General features: G+C 40.2%; 1 protein-coding gene across 2 annotated transcripts in view; it reads left to right on the top strand.

The window, feature by feature from the left end:
- Positions 1 to 19,121, top strand: part of LOC150084464 (cell adhesion molecule Dscam1-like) — a 616,978-nt gene that overhangs the window by 525,395 nt on the left and 72,462 nt on the right. For both annotated transcript variants that reach the window (XM_090376089.1, XM_090376090.1), the window contains exons 20-21: positions 9,403 to 9,696; positions 10,729 to 10,899. In XM_090376089.1, the coding sequence (XP_090232215.1) occupies positions 9,403 to 9,696; positions 10,729 to 10,899 (465 nt within the window). The remainder of the gene's footprint in view (positions 1 to 9,402; positions 9,697 to 10,728; positions 10,900 to 19,121) is intronic.

Below are 19,121 nucleotides of genomic sequence, written 5' to 3' on the forward strand. Positions count from 1 at the left end.
AATTGAACAAATATAGAATTTATTGATTTTTGGAAATTTTGGACAATTCGTGGGCATCACACAATATACTAAAATATAAATTAAAAGCGTTAAAATTATAATGAAATAAAATCTAAAACACGGGAGCTTTAGGCATTTGGATTCGTCTTCTCTCTAAAAACAGTAGGCAACGATAGTTATTACCACGAACATACGGAGTCCACTACAACGTGTATTTCGATCTTTCACGGTATTTTTGAAATGAGTACTCCACTGCCCAGAATAAACGCCTTTTATTAATAATAATTAAAAACTTCGAAATGACATTCTCAGTCATAAACGTTTTGAAAACTAAACACCAGTCAATTTGTAGTTCATGCTCGTAGTTTTCGTCCACACGTGCACAATTGTAAACTGTAGCAATTATTTTTTTTCATGCGTATGAAATAGCAAAATATTTTCAGTATTTGAAGAACAGATCTCATGACCGCTGACCACATTTGCCTTCGAAAACTATATTTATAGTTTGTGTAAAACGGATTGTGTATGGACGGCTCGTGTAATGTCCTTACTTTATTTATTCACTGGTCAAATATGCAAGATGGCAAGAATTGCTTTGTTTTTGAGATGGAGAAGCTTCTTTGAATATTAATTTATCTGTAGGAAAAAGAGAAATCATAAAAAAACTTGAAAACATAGTTCATAAATTGAAGAAATGCCCAACCGAAGATGAAACCAAGATAAACTATTTTCACCTTACTGTAAACATCTTAAATCAACCAATCATCTCTTGGGAATTAAGGGGAAAGAAGCATTTTACTTGCAGAACTTCGCCGATCCAAATTCATACTCAGCAGTTTCGGAAAATACGGAATAACAGACGAAGGAGGTTCCCAGCCCAGCGTACTCATTTCAATGTCTGTTTCGAATGATACTTCAGACCATGACTATTTCGGTCAGTGAGAAAATGACTTCACCAGATAGCAAAACGATAAACATATATGCCATTACTGGAACGGAGAGAGTGTTAAAATCTCACTGACTTGTGCTAGCTAGTATAAATTGTTGATAGCGGCTATTTCAGTGTTCAGATCAATATGAACTCTTTCGATGCTTAGCGTAAAGTTTTCTTCTTCTCCTCAGCCCTTCGCTATTTCAAATAACGCACAAATGGCAGCTACGCAGTAGAAGAGGAAAGCATGAAATATGAAAGCAAAAAGACATTTGCAAGTTGAACTTTTTTGTTATAGTGAAGACTGAAAGAAAACAGGGACAGAATTATTTTAAGTTTATATATATGCATATAAACTGTATATTTCTTTGTTATTAAAAATATGCAAATAAAATGTAAATAACTTCGATTAAAATATACAATAAACTGTTACCGTAAATTATTTAACATATGATGAATTAAAAGCTTTAAAATATAATGAAATAAAATATAAAACACAGGAGTTTTAGGTAACTCTATATTGCCTTTATAAATTGTAACATTTTCAAAGAGGCAGTGATCATAAATTACAATAAAAAGTATAAGTATCATGATAAGAAAAAAATAAAGAAGGGTGGAAGGGAAGGAAAGGAAAGAGTAATTCCCGACGATAACGTTACCTACAATCACTCATGAATTATTCAAAAGATGGGAAGGACGGTGGCAAGGAGGATGGGAAAAGAGAAGACCGGAAGCAACGTTTATTCAACCGATGCACCACTGTAGATTGTATTCCAATGTATTCCAATACTATCACTTCCATTCAAAGTGGGTCTAGAGCAACGTATGCGGATAGATTCCAACTAGAGACGAATTGTAATCACGTGTTCTATGAATAATTTGAACATCATTTGGCCAGAGGTTATCCCCCTCCTGTCAGTAGTGCTTGGCTATCGCTGATTGGATAAAATCAGCATTTTCAATGGATGTAATGTGGTATTTCAAGCATTCTCCATACTACGGATGATTTCACAAATTTAGCTCGCATTGCAGTCTCTACGGGGTATACTGCAAACCAACGCACTTCTTTGCATGACTGGTACGGGGATTTTTAAAAGGGGGCACATTTTGTAATTTCTTATCAGGAACTTGCAGAGCGTTACTATTGTAACTGCGCAAACTCCTAGCGATACCCTGAGTGGAAAGGAATGTGAGCCATACCAGAAGCGTGATATTCGAGTCAGACATAGGTTGTGATGAGTAAAAACCAACATCTGTGTGTTTTTGTGGGTGGGTTAAAAGCAACTCCTAGTGATTTAACTTCTTTTGCGAAGCCCAAGTGCGTCCCACACATGTTCGATCGGATTTAAGTCTGTTGATCGTGCTAGCCACGACAGTCGTTCGATATCTTCAGTTTCAAGATATTCCTCCACCACTTGAGCTCAATATACAATGGCGTTGTCGTGCATGAAAGGAAAATCTGGGCTAACCACACCTCTAAAACGTCGCGCATACTGTTCCTGTTCTAAGATCTCTTCTCGGTACCTCTGTGCATTTACGGTATCCCTATCAAAAACATGAAGAGGGGTGCGGCCGTTGATCATTATCACCCCCACACGAAAACATCGCCTCCACCCTAAGTATTCATTTCTCTGTTGTTGAAGGAATAGTACCACATTCCATGTTGTTGGCACTCTTCCGCCGGAACAGCCTATTGGCGACCCAAATCCGCACTCTCTTGAGCGGATCTTTCTTTCCAAACTCCTGCCTCTCCTTGCCTCCCCAATTTTTTCACTCTGGTGGGGCACGGGCATGCCTCACTACCTGCAGGGGCCATCTACTCTGTCGGCCCCTTATTTCCAATTTCTTCCCCCCAGTCTTCATCCTCCCCCCAAACTTTTGTCTTGCACAGCGTTTAGCCCTACATGTCAAAATCAAAAGAGAACATCAAAATTCTTGCCCGAACCTATTTGGTTTTTAAAACTCACTTTCACCGCACAGCCCCACGTCGCGCACTATTAATACTAACTTGTAAAGTATCACTAATATCAACCTCGATTTTTTTTTTTTTTTGGTCCTAGCCGCTAAAATCCCAGGAAAGTAAGTGGCAAGACCAGCCAGAGTACAAATATTGGTAACACCCGGCCGGCCTCCCTGTGGCAGGTATTGGTAACGTCGGGTCTCACTAGGGGCCCGGCGGCTAACAGGCCGGACGAACAATGGGCACAACAAACTACACAGTACATATCCCACACACTTTTAAATCTCTGGCTTGTCCGATACAGAGAACATACGCGGAGATGGGAGAAATCCCAGGTGCCGTCAGACCCCGAACATACCTAATACCTAATTCCATGTTGTTTCCAGATGAAATAATGTATAGAATCTGCTTTTAGGCTAAAACGAGACTCATATGAGAGAACAGAACTGTATCCCATTTGTCACATGTTCATGGCACCAGTTTCGACGAGCTCTGCAGTGACTTGGAGTTAATGGTATAAAAATCGCTGGCCTCCTTGCGTAGAGTCCAATTGGATTGAGCCTTCTTAACACAGTCCTGTTGTAAATGTTTTCACCTGTGGCCACACAATCTCAAGAGAGAGGACATCGTAGGGTTCCGCCTTGCTGTTAAAGCCAATATAGCGGTCGGCTGTTCTGGTTGACGTAGCTCTCGGGAAACCTTGATCAGCTCTTCTTGTAATTGACAGTATGGAAGCAGTCTCCTGAAACTGCTTCCATACTGTCTAGGTGACATTGTGTGACACATTAAGTAACGTGCCACCTGAGACTGCCGGCCTTCAAGTGGTCCAACGGCGGCCATCTCAAAGAATCTTCTAAACGACGATGACCTGCCATCTTGAGTACTAGAGATGTGGCTATTGCTACTGAGCAAGCTAAAAAAAAAAAAAAAAAAATGGGAATGAAATGTTGTCGTCGCAACCCTTGTGTTTATAGGTGGTAGATCGATTTATATTGGATACTCGGAATTTTCATGCTAGGGTGACTGTTATATCAAATAATCAAATATTCGTCTTTCGCGACACAGTTCACAATAAAATATTCATGAAAACCATTTTTATCTAATTTTGCCGAGAAGGGCATTAGTTGTGTAAGGTTACTAGTATTAGTAATGGCCGCATGGTGCAAGAAAGCCTATGGCTTATGCTGCACCAGCCAAAAAAATAAAAATAAATAAATAAATAATGATAAAAAAATAAAATGATAAAAAAATAAATAAAAGAAAAGGAAATTAAACCTATCATCGTATGTGCTTCCCTGACCCGAAGGTACTATCCAGATGACCTTTGAATTTCCCCAAACTGTCAGCCTCCACCACCGATTTAGGCAATTTATTCCAGTAATTTATAACTCGCTTGCTAAATTAAAACTTCCTGCAGTCCAATGTAAACTTTTCCCTCCGTAACTTGAATTTATGTCCCCTAGTTCTAGCATCATTTATAATCTTGAAAATTTCGCTCTCATTCATTTTACTGATGCCTCTCAGAGCCTTAAACACCTCAATAAAATCTCATCTAAGGTATCTAGTTTCCAAACTCTGCAACCCACATATTTGAAGTCTTTGTTCAAAAGGACGCCCTTTTGCTGATCTCACGTGGCGAGTTATCTGTCTTTGCACCCTTTCAAGAAGCTCGATATCTTTCTTTAGGTGCCGTCTCCATACTTGAACACAGTATTCCAAGTGTGGTCTAACAAAAGCCTTATATAATGGGATTATCACGTTCCTATCTCTACTTGCAAACGTTCGATATATCAACGATAGGACAACCTGGGCCTTCCTTGCAACCTGTTTACAATGCTCAGAGAATTTCATGTCTAACCGAATCGTAACACCCAAGTCCCTTTCCTCCAGTACTGGGTTTAGTTGAACTCCACCAAGTGAATAAGTTATTTTGGGATTACTGTTTCCCAGGTGTAATACCTTACACTTTGTTGGATTAAAGCATAGCTGCCATTTTTCTGACCATTGCTGAAGTCTATCTAGGTCTCTCTGAAGAAGCTCAGCTTGACAGTGATCATTAACTACGCTACCGATTTTAACATCATCTGCAAATTTAGACATCACGCCCTCTGTTCCTTCATCGATGTCGTTTATGAAAATTAAAAACAACAGTGGTCCTAATACTGATCCTTCGGAATCCCACTTCTTACTTCAACCCAATCTGAGGAATAGCCATTTATCACAACCCTTTGCCTCCTGCCCTGAATCCATCCTGCTATCCATCTAAGGATTTTCCCAGTGATTCCAACCTGGTCCAGCTTATAAAGCAACCGCTCATGTGGGACTGAGTCAAAAGCTTTGCTGAAATCTAAATAAACAATGTCGAAATTATTCCCTAAATCCAGCTCGTGAGTGACCCTTTCAAAATAGCGAACCAGATTTGTTAAACATGATTTTCCCTTTACAAAACCATGCTGACTATCCTTTGAGGATTTCAATTCGATCCAAATGATCCTGAATTCCACCCTTGATCATTGCCTCCATGATTTTCCCTACCACTGAAGTCAGACTGACAGGTCAATAATTTCCCACTTCACTCTTAGAGCCACCCTTATGTATGGAAGATACATTGGCACTTTTCCAATCCAACTAAATGATGCTCGCAGAGTCTAGTGATGTTCGCATAATTAGCCTCAATGGTTCAATGCACTCACTTGCGGCATTCCTTAAGGTTATAGGGTATATTCCATCAAATCCAGGAGCCTTACTGGCCTGTAGGCTTGAAAGTTTTTTCATTAAATAATCTTGCGATATTTCAATATCATTAATTACATATTTTTCAACTTCGCGCCCACAATTTCCCATTGCCACAAAAGGTTTTTCATTTGTAAATATCGATGCAAAAGAACTGTTGAGTTCATCTGCAACGGCAGCTGGTGTATTTAATACTATCCCCTTTCCCTTACTTAAAGGTCCGATCTGGGTTGCCCTGCTCTTCTTAGCATTTATATATGTGAAGAATTCTTTACCCCCCTCTTTGTTCTGTTTGCTAGTGATTTCTCATAAACTGCCTTTGCCTGCTGAACCTTTTCTGTGGCTCTATTACAGATCATCTTGTAGCTTGTTATAGGCTTCAGTACTTTTTATTGCTCTGTAACCTTTCCATGCCACCTTTTTCTGCTCAAGTAATGTGGCAACTTACAATATTTACAACTTACAACAATTACAATATTACAATATTTGTATTACAAAACTTACAATATTTACAACTTACAATACTTACAACTTACAATAAGGTGTAAGGTATATTGTTGTCATGCGGTACCAGGGGTTCCCCCCATCTCCGCGTTGCTTTCTTTGCGGGTGTACCAGTTTGCTGGGAATGCCAGAGGTTTAAAAGTGTGTGGGTATTGTACCTGTGTAATGTCATGTACCGTTGTTCATCTAGTCATTTAGCGGCTGGAGCCCAGCGTTGCCCCATCTTCGCCCCGTGGAGGCAGACCAGGAACCCAGTAGACTTAAGTTACTCTGGCAGGTTCTGCCGCGTAATTTCCTGAGATTTCGGTGGCTAGGACCTAAAAAAAAAAAAAAAAAAAAAAAAAAAAGACTTATGTATACATACACATATCAGAACATACATATATGCACATACACACAACAGTGATACATATATATAAATATATACGGAACCATACAGTCGTAATTACTTTGGATGTTTGCATTCACATGGCAGGAGCAGGACGGTGCGTGGGATAATTAAGCCGAGACTGCGCGAAGATTATTTTTGGGCTAGATTACATTTAATGTGTAGGGCGTTCGCGTCGTGTATAGATAAAGTGGGGGAGGGGAGCCAGAAGTATGGGCGAGACAGAGCAGATTCCCCCAGGTGATCAGTGAGGCATGCCCATGCCTCACCAGAAGAAAAGGTGGGGGAGCAGGGGGCCGAGGCGACTGGTCGTCTTGTCCCCCTGCCAGGAAGGGGTGTTAAAGGAGAGCCAGGCTAGTGGTTGGCTCAGGCCGCCAGAACGGCTGCTATTTGTTCTTCAATTTGATTTTTTGTCTATTTTCATGGTTGCTCGGTAGGTCATCCTTGGTGTTGTGCACATTTTAGCTTCTAGTCATTATGTGGCTAGTGTGCGTTCAGGTCCCGTCTTCTTCTGTACAAGTCTTCAGTGAACTTGGAGAAGACAATATATTCCTGCCTCCCGTCCAGGAGGTGTTGTTCTCTATCTCTGGGCAAAAAGGTGATCCTTCTTTGAGCATTAGTTGTGATAAGATGCTGTTGAAGATTGACGTTATTTGTTGAATTATGATTAGGCTAAGACATTTGAGTAGAACCTGTAGTACACCATCACCGCTAGTGACCTCGAATTGTGTCAGACTGTTAATAGCGTTTATCAGCTCTTGGCTGGTGACTATGATTGACGAAATAACACCATTAGGGACATCAAACAGAGGACTCTGCTGACACGGGAGGAGGGGTTATAGTCCCAAGTGGAGAATCCAGAAACTTAATTCATCAATCCCAGATGAGAATCCAGAAACTTTTCTCACGCAGTAAAGAAATATTTTTTTAAATCTGTAATAAAATTTTGTCAATGTCCTTCACTGATTATGTCCTTTGTTGTATGCCGAAAAGAAGACAATAAATCAAATTCTCATACAGATCGAGGTGAGCAAATAGAGTTTAGCACCAGATAACGGCCTCCGTAGTCGTGTGGTCAGGAGCGGGAGTGCAGTAGCACACGCTCTTTGAGTAGCCCGGGGTTCAAGCCCCTGACTGCTAAATACGGTCGATCTGCCAGCCTGCACTGGACCAGCGTGGCAGATCATGTTCTATTTCTCTCATCATGAATTGTTGTGGAGGCTTCCATCCTCAAATGGGTTGATAATGGCTGCAGCTTAAGAGACAATTGGGTTAATTAATGACTCATCTCTAACAAAGTCTCTCCACTCTTTGTCTCATAGATGTTCAGTTCTGCTGCATGCCTTTCTACAGATACTTCGATTGGCACTGTTCTTCCGAACTACGCTTCTATAATTCCGCTCTCTCTTCCAAACTTGTCCAAACACGCAACGCAACCAATCAGCATTATTTTACTGTACGACGTCAAACTCACAAAACCAACTTTTCTTCTTCCTCATTTATCCTTCAACTTTTTTTTTTCTGGGACAACCTCCCTTCACGCTTATTTCCCGAAAATATCTTCTTTCATCTGCTCAACCTTCCACCCACCGTACTAAGTACTATAGGTTGTAGTACCTTTCGTTTTTGAGATTTTCATAAAAAAAATTATATCAGTGAGCTGTCGATGAGATAAACGTACTGAATTTCTTTTCTCCAGAAATATTTGACGAAAAATCATGCCACCAATCATCATAGTTCTTGGAACTATTATGATTGGTGTCTTCTTAAAGTAAATGAAAGTTTTTTTCTATTGATATTGTTAGCATGGCAAGCATAATAAGAATCGACCTTTAAAAGCACATTTTAATAGGGGAAAAAGGCATGTTGTTACTGTTTTTATCTGAACGTCTACATTTTGAAAAATGAAAAACCACTGTCTCTAAAAGATATGCAAATTGAGTTTATTATATATAAAGCTCCAGAACGAACAAAAAAAGATAACTCATAACTTTAATAGAAAATACAAGTTACACTTATCTCGTTAACTTCATGATTGTGAAAGAGAACTGCTTGTTTATATTCATCATAAAAAGAAAGAACAGAGCTGTTTTCAGTCCTTGATAATCCGTTTTCAGCAATCTGTTCAGTGCCTTCAAACGCTGCTTCGTTCAGCAAACAATAATAATCCAGGGAGACGAATCTCCCATAAGACCTTAATGTGATCGGAGTACACGAGCAGCAAGACCCAAGGGTCGCACGCATTTTATATGAATGCATCGTGGATATATAAATATTTAACAGCAGCAGATCTACCATGGTGTTCTGGGATGTGCTACTGGTTGGGAAACCTTGCGCAAAATCCAACCTCGAACTGAGGCGCAGTTCCGTCTTCCAAGTGAAATAAATTTGACTGCAGCCAAACAAGGTAGCTCTGAATAAAATGAAATCAGATTATACAGAAAGAGCGTATTCTGATTGTGCTGACTCATTTTAAAATAATGAAAGAGTAACCGAGTGGCAAGTGAAGGTACGGAGCTACTCAGGCCACATATCAAAATGATACCACAAAATAGGGCAGTATGCTTGTACTCCATCTTGTAAACTCCTTTAACCCTAAGTGCCTATCTTGGAGTGTAAACAGGAAATTTATTTATTATTAAAACATCAGTAGCTTTGGTAATCTCAAGAGATCTGCTCCCTTTTCTTAGCAGCGGTAAGCAGATTGCCCTGACATGATCGCAGCTGGAAGAAACACTAATTAGATATAAGCAAGCTTCATATGCATGCCAATTAATTGTACGTATATATAATTTAGTCAATGAATAAATTCTGGATTATACAAATTATGTCATACTAAGTTTGATAAAAGAAGTGAACAGTTTGTGTCAACTGTTTATTTGACAGCTCCTGTAGCTCCAGAGAAGAAGACCCTGTTTTCCTACAATTCTACTTTCGTTGTCGTACACCTGAATACATGGTACAACGGAGGCTGTCCTATTTCATTCTTCGTTGTCCAATACAAACTTAGAAGTCAGCAGGAGTGGACACTCGTGTCCAACAATGTCATACCAGACCAGCAGGACGTTATAATTTCCGATCTAATTCCCGGAAGGTGGTACTCCCTGTTAATGACAGCACATAATGAAGCTGGTTCAACTGACGCTGAGTACGTGTTCGCCACGCTAAATATAGATGGAGGTATGTGGAATCGTGAGTTTAAGACGATTTGCTTGAGGAGTTCTAATTTGTTTTATAATTAATAGCCCTTTGGGAATTTCGTGAGAAACTTGGTGTATTAAAATTTAATCCATTCTGTTTAGACCGAGATGTATTCTTATAACAAAATTTGCAATTGATAAGCGGTTATTAACTATGTGAATTGTAAAATATATAAGCTCGTGATATGCATATATACATAACAAATAAAGTTGGTGCATTTTTTATATCCAAACAAAGTTAATTTGAATTAAATAATAATATTCGCTTAAGTAGAATTCGTATTAGGTATATATATGAGTTGGGCATTTTTTCTTTTAATTGAAAAAGTGTTGTGTGTATAATCAGCTCTTAAGTTTCTGTTTCGTTAATGAGTAAAGAAATAACTGTGAAATTTTTAAATGCAAAAATCTAGTTTAATAGCATTATTTATTTAGCCAAACAAAGAAATTTATTTCGTTGATTTTAGAACAAAATCTATTCATTCTTAAATTAAAACTACTGATTGTACATCTAAGATATTACTCAGTGATATGCAATATTACTCATGTACGATCTCAAAGCCTTTCATTTTTAAAATGAAAAGCTTTTAGATCGTAAATAAATGCTCTTTGTACTTGCTTAATTGGCAAATTTTGTCAGTTTTGGAAATGACAAAATTTTCCAATTAAACAAGTACAAAGAGTATTTCTAAAAGCCTTTTTTGACAATTTTTACATATAAATTTGAATCTCTCTCTTTTAAATGTATTGAATTTTTTTATTCAGCTTTGATTGGCCTAAATAGTATATTGAAATACTTATAAATATTTTTCACTATGTTTTTCTAAACAAATGAATTACATTTGCAAACTGTGGTTAAGGTATTTCTAATTAATCGAAAAAATAGAGCGATAAATTATCTATATATGCAAACTCTACTCAGACTTAGTTAGCTACCCCTTTTATGCTGTGTATATCCACGAAATGTTTTTTTTTTTTTTTTTTATTGAAGCCATTTTTTGTTTCTTTCAAGAACCTCCGCCTCATCCATCAGAAATCACAGATATGAACGGCTCCATTTTTCAACATTTGACAGTAACGGTCCCCGCAGCCAGTTCTGGGGTTGTTCTAGTTTTTGTAGTTTTGGCAGTATGCCTGATTATGAGAAGACGGCCCTCACATCCAAGGCAGAGGACATCTGAAGGTAGGACATAGTGAATTGTAAAATATAGAATTATTGAAATAATTTCATTTTAAGTTTTTAGAATCCACGTAAATATATCGAAAACAACCTTTCAAATATGGTTTTATAATTAAACAAATATTTATGCTTATAACTATCTGAAATCAGACCTCTGTTTCTTTTCCTGATTCTTATTATAGTGAGACGCTCTAAAAGTTTAAGGAATTAAATAAAAGCAGCTTCTTTTATGAATAAAGCATTAAGCTGATTATAATTTTGTTTTCTTAAGTCTCAAGAGAAATCGAGTTTTTATATTCTCCTTATTCTTTACATTTGTGGTGGAAGAACGTATACAAACAAATACATGAAATAGTTCTTAAGATAAATGATGTAAAACTTAAGAGAAACCGATTGTACAGTGGTTTAGCGCAATGCATCCTCACGAGCAACCACTACTAGTAATATTCGATTTGTATGCCCTCCTATAGATAACAGGCGTTTGAATTAATAACGAAACTGAGTAATGTTTTATTTTAAATGCACTGCTTTTACTCTATCCTATACAGTAACGTAAAAATCTACAAACCTGGTTAACTCTTGTTAAAATAAGGAAAACGCAATGCGTAAATTAATACATTTATTGTATCGTTTCATATCCTTGATTAGTGAAGGACTGTCATGCGACAGTCTCTCACTAATCAAAGATATGAAAACAGAACAGGATAGACCATCATAGCAATCTCGTTCCCGGTTGCCAGATGAATGAGTCAGCCACAGCCATACAATACCGGAATCCCGGTCATTTTTTTCGGGTATTGAAATACCGGTATTGATACAAAAAATACCGGTTTTCGGTAATAATTTAAAAAAAATAATAATTGTTTATAATTTAATCACATAAAGGTTATAAAATCACCTTTATGTGATTATGACGTCGTTATATCTACTAGCAAATGTTCGATAAATCATCGATAGGACACCATGCAACATTGCAACCTGTCCACAATTCTCGAACAACTTCATGTCTGACCGTAACGTAACTCCCAAGTCCCGTTTCTCCACTACTGACTTTAGTTCAACTCCACCAAGTGTAGAAGTCATTTTGGGGTTGCTGTTCCCTAGGTGTAAGACCTTGCAGTTTGCTGAATTAAAGTATAGCTGCCACGTTTCTGACCATCCCGGAAGTCTATCTAGGTCACTGAAGAAGCTCTGCTTGTCGGCGATCATTAACTACTCTACTGATCTTTACATCATCTGTAAGTTTAGATCTCACGATCCCTCCATTTAGATCCCTCCATCCCTTCATAGATGTCATTTAAGATAATCAAACACAACAGTGGTCCCAAAACTGATCCTTGGGAACCCCACTACTTACATTAACCCAATCTGAGGAATAACCATTTATCACAACCCCCTGCCTGGTGCCCTCAAGCCATCGTGCTATCCATCTAAGGATTTTCGCTATTATTCCAGCCTGCTCCAACTTATAAAGTAACCACTCACGTGGAACTGAGTCAAATGCTTTGCTGAAATCCAAAATAAACAATTTCAAAAATATTCCCCAAGTCCAGCTCTTGAGTGACCCTGTCAAAATAGCTAACCAGATTAATTAAACATGATTTTCCCTTTACAAAACCATGCTGTGTATTTTACAGAATTCCATTTCGATCTAAATGATCCTGAATTGCACCCTGGGTCATTGCCTCCATGATTTTTCCTACTACTGAAGTTAGACTGGCTGGTCGGTAATTTCTCGTTACACTCTTAGAATCGCCTTTATGTTCCAATTTACACCAATCCAACGGAATCTCTCCTGAGTCCAGCGATGCTTTCATAACTAGCCTTACCTGAGACCAGTGATGCTCTCATAACCAGCCTTAATTGTTCAATGCACTCACTTGCCGTTTCCTTTAAGATTATACAGTATATGCCATCAACCACAGAAGCCTTATTCGCCTGTAGGCGCGAAAGTTCTCATTAAATAATCATTTGAAATTTCAGCATCATTAATTACATTTTTTTCAACTTCACTTCCATAATATCTCATTGACACAAAGGGGTTTTTTTATGTAAATATCAATGCAAACTAACTGTTGAGTTCATCTTCAGCTATGTTATCTAATACTATCCCACGTCCATTACATAAGGGTCCAATCTGATTTGTCCTTCTGTTCTTTACATTTATATATACTCTCTTTTCTCTTTGCATTTATATATGCTCTCTTTGCTCTTTGCATTTATATATGCTCTCTTTGCTCTCTTCTTTATTCCTTATCCCCACTCTTGGTTCTCTACCAGACTCAGTAAAGATACCATAGTGAAAATGATGCTTCGCTTAATAAAGCGTCTTTCTCCTTCAGAAAATGATGAACATAATTCAACCATGGATGACCAACATGGAACAGAACATCAGTGTACCCGCAAATTCTTTCCAAAATAAGAAATTGCCCGACTCCAATGAGATTTTAAAAGATGAACTTGAGTCGGAAATTAATGAAATACTTTTAATTATTTTTGCTAAAAAAGTTCAAAGCCTAGAAAATATGGACTGAGATCGACTACGATTATCTCAGTACCAGAATAGACTCCAAAAGGGCGTTTTCTGCTGCTAATCAAATAATGTATGTACCAAAATTAGATCCATTTTAAACGATCCTACTATTGATTAATTATGTTTTTTAAAAGCTCACTTTATTCGGACAGGTAAAGTGTGTTTAGTGTCAAGCAGCACCAGGGGTTTCCCCCTCCCCCCCCCATGTCCGCTCGGACAGGTAGTGTGGATGCTTAAACATAACATAACAGAACAATACCGGTATTAAGATTTTGACCGGTATTGTAAGCCATAGCCTAGTTCCCAGCCACCCAAAACCATGTTTACACGAAGCCAAGAGAAGATAGGCATTGTCTTTTATTACTATTATTATTATTATTTCTCCGTGATTGGGAGTTCCACCTCCTGACGGGTATTGTTACCAAGTACACAGGGTGGTTGTTGTTATGTCTGGTGTTACTGTTGGTCGAGGAACTCTCTACAAGTGTTCAGGATTGCGACTTTCTGGAGTTCCTTGTAGGTGTTCGCTGTGACATCTATTACTGCTAGGCTGTTATGAAGGGTCTTTGGCACTATACCTGTGGTTGACACGATCATCGGGATGGTCGTTACTTGTTGCATATACCACATCTCTTTGATCTCCTGTCTTAGGTTCGTGTACTTCCAGATTTTTTTCCCCCATGGGTTTTCTGCAGGTTGCCTGTGTTGGGTACCTCTATGTCAATCAGATAGGTAGCTGTTGTTGTTATTTGGTTTTAGGAGCATTAGCAACTAAGGCTATATTGCTCCGGGATATGCGGTGGTCATTCCTTGACCTTTTCACATCCTGCGTATTTGGTGGTCACAGGCTCGAACCCCGGTCTGATCAGAAAGCGTGTGCTGCGCACTGCTGCTCCTTTCCACCTGGCTACGGAGGCGCCAGATAGGTAGCCTTTTCCTTCTTGTCCACAAGGGTTATGTCCGGTCTGTTGTGCGGGATTGTCCTATCCATTATTATGGCGCTGTCCCAGTACAGCTTGTGGATTCATGTCTCTAGTACTGCTTGGGGTTCGTAATTGTAGTACAGTACACTTTCTTCGATCAACTGGCATTTCCTTGCTAGCTTCTGATGTATTATCCTGGCTAACTGGTCGTGTCTAAGGGTGTACTCAGTCTGGATGATCACCTGCATTCGGCGGTGATGTGTTGGATCGTTTCTGAGGCCACAAACAGGTGGCATCGTCGACATGTGTCATCGAACACCCCGGGCTCCTTGGCGATGTATTTTCTATAGTTCCTGGTGTTGATTACCTGGTCTTGGATGGCGAGCATGAATCCTTCAGTCTAGGGAAAGAGCGTCCCGCTAGTGAGCCATGCACTGGCAGCAGTTTTATCTATGTGATCTTGATGGAGATAATTGTAGTGTCATCTCTGCCTATCTTTCTAGCTTTGTTTGTGCCTCCTGGTTGAGGGGTACTCCTCGCTTAGGTTGAGTGGGGTATACCGCTTGGTGCTGTGTGTTTCTGGAAGTAATCCTTCAGGTTAACTATCGCCATCTTCTGTTGCTCAATTAGGTCTATCAGGCCCCCTTCCTCCTCCTTTCCGAGCAATTGTCAGTCTCTCTACGGCAGATTTCGGGTGGGGTTGGCGGCTCTTGGTCATCACTGTCCTTGTCTTTCTCATGATATCCTCCAGCTCGGTGTTAGTCCAATCTATGACGCCGAAGGAGCATGTTAGCACTGGGACTGCATAGGTGTTTATGTCTTTAACTGTGTTCCCTCCGTTCAGCTCTGCTTTCGGCAGGCTTCTGAGTCTCCGATGGCATTTTCGTTCAGGCAGGCCTTAATTTCCTTGTGTTGTAACTGCTGAGCCTGCATCATCCCCAAGTATGTGTAGGCCTCTGCCATGGCTTCGATCTCTTTACCACTCTGCAGCTGGTAGTTACGGTTGACTGATTTTCCCTGGTGTAATCCGTGGGTCTTGCATTTGTCTAGACCAAATTCCATTTTTCTTTAGTCATCTGGAGTAGTTGCTGGAGGTGCTTCTCGGTTCCCGCGTAGAGCTTGATGTCATCCATGTACATCAGGTGAGTGAGGGTGTACAGGTTCTTCCTTCCTCCTTCTTTGAGGTTATATCCGTACTTGCTACTGTTAATCATGGTGGATGGCAGGTGAAGTGCTACACAGAACCACAATGGGCTCAGAGAATCTCCCTGAAAGAATCTTCTGATGGGTATTGGCCTGGTTGTGATGTTTTCTAACTTAATGGTGGTTCTCCGTTTTGCGATCGTTTCTCCTAGGAAGTTTGTCACTATCGGATTTACAAAGTCAATCCGATAGTGGCCTTGCGGTAATCGATGTAAGCTATGTACATGCTGCGGCGCTTCTCCACAGCTTTCTCCATGGCTGCGGCATCTATGGTTAATTGCTCCTTGCATCCTTTGCTCAGCCGCTTGTATCCTTTTAGCTGTTCGGCCATTACGTTCTGGTTCTCCAAGTGGTCTGATGTCTCCCTGTTTATGCAGCTGGTAAGGATCTTGTACATTGTTGGGAGGCAGGTGATTAGCCTATATATCTACGGGTTTCTTGCATCTTCGTCTTTAGGCTTCAGATATGTGATTCCTTGAGTGAGAAACTTCGTGATTGTGTCTGGGTGCCTTATCATTTGGGTGAACTGCTCTGCTCTGCCAGCTGCTTGTGTGTGCAAGTGAGCTTCTTATACAGTAGTTGTGAACGTTATCTCTTCCTGGAGTTCACCAGTTGTGAGAGTTCTTGATCGTCTGTTTTACTACTTCTTCCCGAACCTCCTACCCTCATTTCTCGTACGTCCTTGGGTTTCTTGCGTTCTAGTTCTATCCAGGGGGCTCGGCTCTTTTGTCTTACTTCCCTGCTCCATATGTTTCCCCAGAACGCCTCAATCGTCTTCTGCTCGGCTGGTCCGATCCCTTCTTTCCCGTCTTCTCCGAGACTCCTGTAGAAGCCTCTTTGGTCCTCGTCGAAGATTCAGTTGTTTATTTTCCTCTGGGAGCTCTCTTTTTATCGACGTAGTCTCTTGCTGAGTGCAAGGAGGTTCTGCTTCAATGTGTCCAAGTACTCTCCTATTCTCTGATTTTTTGTCTCATGTTTGCTGTCTCTCTTGATTATGCTCTTTACTTTTGCAATTAATTTCTTACTTCTATTGCTCCATTGGTACTGGGTGAATTGGCCTATCTTGACTCTTAATTCTTCTATCTTCTGCTGGCAGTTCCTTCTGTTTTCGGTTTTTCTGCTGCTGGTCCCTCTTTTCTCTTCCATTAATCCTCGTGGCTGCTACCGCAGCACAATACACGGCTGTGTGAATGGCTTCTAGTGTTGCACCATTGCTGTCGAGGTAATGCGGTATTATGTGCCCGTTGAGGTGGTCTGTGACTCTCCACAAGGTTCTATTCGGCCTCTGCTTCGGTACCACAAGAGTCTTGGTGGGGTCAATTCCTTCGAATTCTGTTAGAGCATTCTTCCACTCGTCCTCAATTCTGGATATCATGACCTTGTCTCTTTCCACTTCAACTGCTGTGGGTCGTATTTCTTCTTGCTCTTCCTCCTCTGGTTCCGTATTCTTTATCCTTTGGAGTTAATCGCTCACATCCTGCTTGATGTTTTCCAAGACTGCAGGAGCTATCAGGTTCTTCGTTACGATGGTCCTTCTCTAGTCCGCTATTCGCTGTTTGGTGACCTGAATATCGGGGAATCGTTCCGGTCTTACTTGGTATGTAGTCTCGCCCTGTAAGTTGTCATATCGGTCTCCAGCGTTGTTATTTCGTCGTATGCTTGCATGATGTACGTATTCATTTCAGTGCTCCACCATGCGTTTCTCCTTTCCTGAATGGTCACTAGCGCAGTTGCACAGGAAACACTTCCAGTTGGTGGGGCTGGATGGTTTTGCCCTGCTCTTGTGGTAGCCATACAGGAGACAGCGGCACTTGCTCCACTGTCTTCCTCCGGAGACCGTTTCCGATTTTTCGAACCGACCCCGCCTAAGTGCCTGAACGCGAGATGCAGTATGATTAATATTTATCTGGGACATCATCCATCTATGGAGGTGGGCCTGTTTTGCTTCGGCTTATATTCAGTGGTAGTTCTCGGAGGTGGCGCCAGATGGCGCCACAATCTGCCTTAGCCACCGCTCCGACCAACTTTCACGATGTTTATTTATTTATTAAATTATTATTATTATTATTATTATTCTCATTTATTACTATTATTATACCAGTCTCCCAGCGTGATGGAGCCGTGTTCGCTTCCGCCAAGGTGGTACTCGAACCCTGGTCCATCAGGTTGGTAGTCCGCTGTCGTGGCCATCGCGCCCCCCATATTATTATTATGATGATGATGCTGCTGCAAGGAAGCCTGGGGCTTATGCTGCACCAGCCAAAAAAAAAAAATTCTGAATTACCCTGAGAGAGAGATTGTTTGCTTGTTATTTGGTTTTTAGGAGCATTAGCAACTAAGGCCATATTGCTCCGGGATATATGGTGGTCATTCCCTGACCTTTCCGCATCCTCCGTATTTGTTGGTGACGGGCTCGAACCCCGGTCTAATCAAGAAGCGTATGCTACTCACTGCTGCTCCTTCCCACCTGGCTACGGAGGCGCCACGAGAGAAAGAGAGAACAAGAGTCAGAAGTAGCAGGGAATCACCAAGAAAGAGAATAATGTTGATATCCAGCTCAGGACCCTGGGTGTGCCAAGCCCATACTCACCAGATGTGAGCTCGCTGACTCCCGTGAATTTCAAGCTTGTTTTCATTGATCAAAGGCTGTGCAAACCATAAATTATAGCTATACATGATAGAATAAAAATAGTGCATATAGAATACCAATGCAGTATTTCCTGTTTCCGTACTAATTCAAACAATCCAATGCATTAGAAACATCTGCTGTAGTGTGTATTGCATCAAGTTGTCCCATGCAGAACAGGAGCAGTGGAAAATGCCATGTATTATTCAGTTGTTATCTCAGGCAATGCTTGATAAAAGAAGACTTGCAAATTACAGGTAGCGAATCTTGATTTACTCAGAACCATCATTTGCAAAGAGTGAAGGAAGAAAGCTGTTATTGAGCTTCAGAGGATTAATTATTAATGCTTGGAAAGCTTCAACGAAATCCCTAATCCCGATAAGCATATAAATTTGTGAATCTGTTTAGTTCTGAAATCAGATATATTTTTTTTTTGGAGATGCTACTACTTGCAAACTGGAATAATTTTTAATCTGGACATTTCAGTGATAGTAGACGCTGAGGTTTTTATAAAGATTGCAGATAGAGTGCTACTAATGAGTAAACTGGCCACTTTCAAGCAAAAATAGAAATAAGATCACCTCACCACCTATGCACGCTTTATATTTCTTGGTATCTATTGCATATTTACTTCATTATCTGAGAGACAAATATCAGAAAGACTGAAGGAAGGCCGAATACTCCCAGAAACAGCTAGCTGCTTGATCATGAGAGAACATGTCTGAGAAAAAAATCACCTCATTATTCAGATTGGCAGGGATCCTAGGGATATTCGTGTTTGCAAAGAGAAACATCGATTTTTCCACTCTTACCTTACAGGCTTAGGTAAGGACTCTTGTTTCAGGTTTTGGAAGTCCTTTCTCACATCACAGTATTTGGAGCACGACATTTGCGTTTGAAGATTTACGCACACACAAACACTTCAGCTCAAACCTAGTAG

The sequence above is a fragment of the Mastigoproctus giganteus genome, chromosome 6, assembly GCF_048544385.1.
Source record: "Mastigoproctus giganteus isolate SK-2022 chromosome 6, ASM4854438v1, whole genome shotgun sequence".
Lineage (NCBI taxonomy): Eukaryota > Metazoa > Arthropoda > Arachnida > Uropygi > Thelyphonidae > Mastigoproctus > Mastigoproctus giganteus.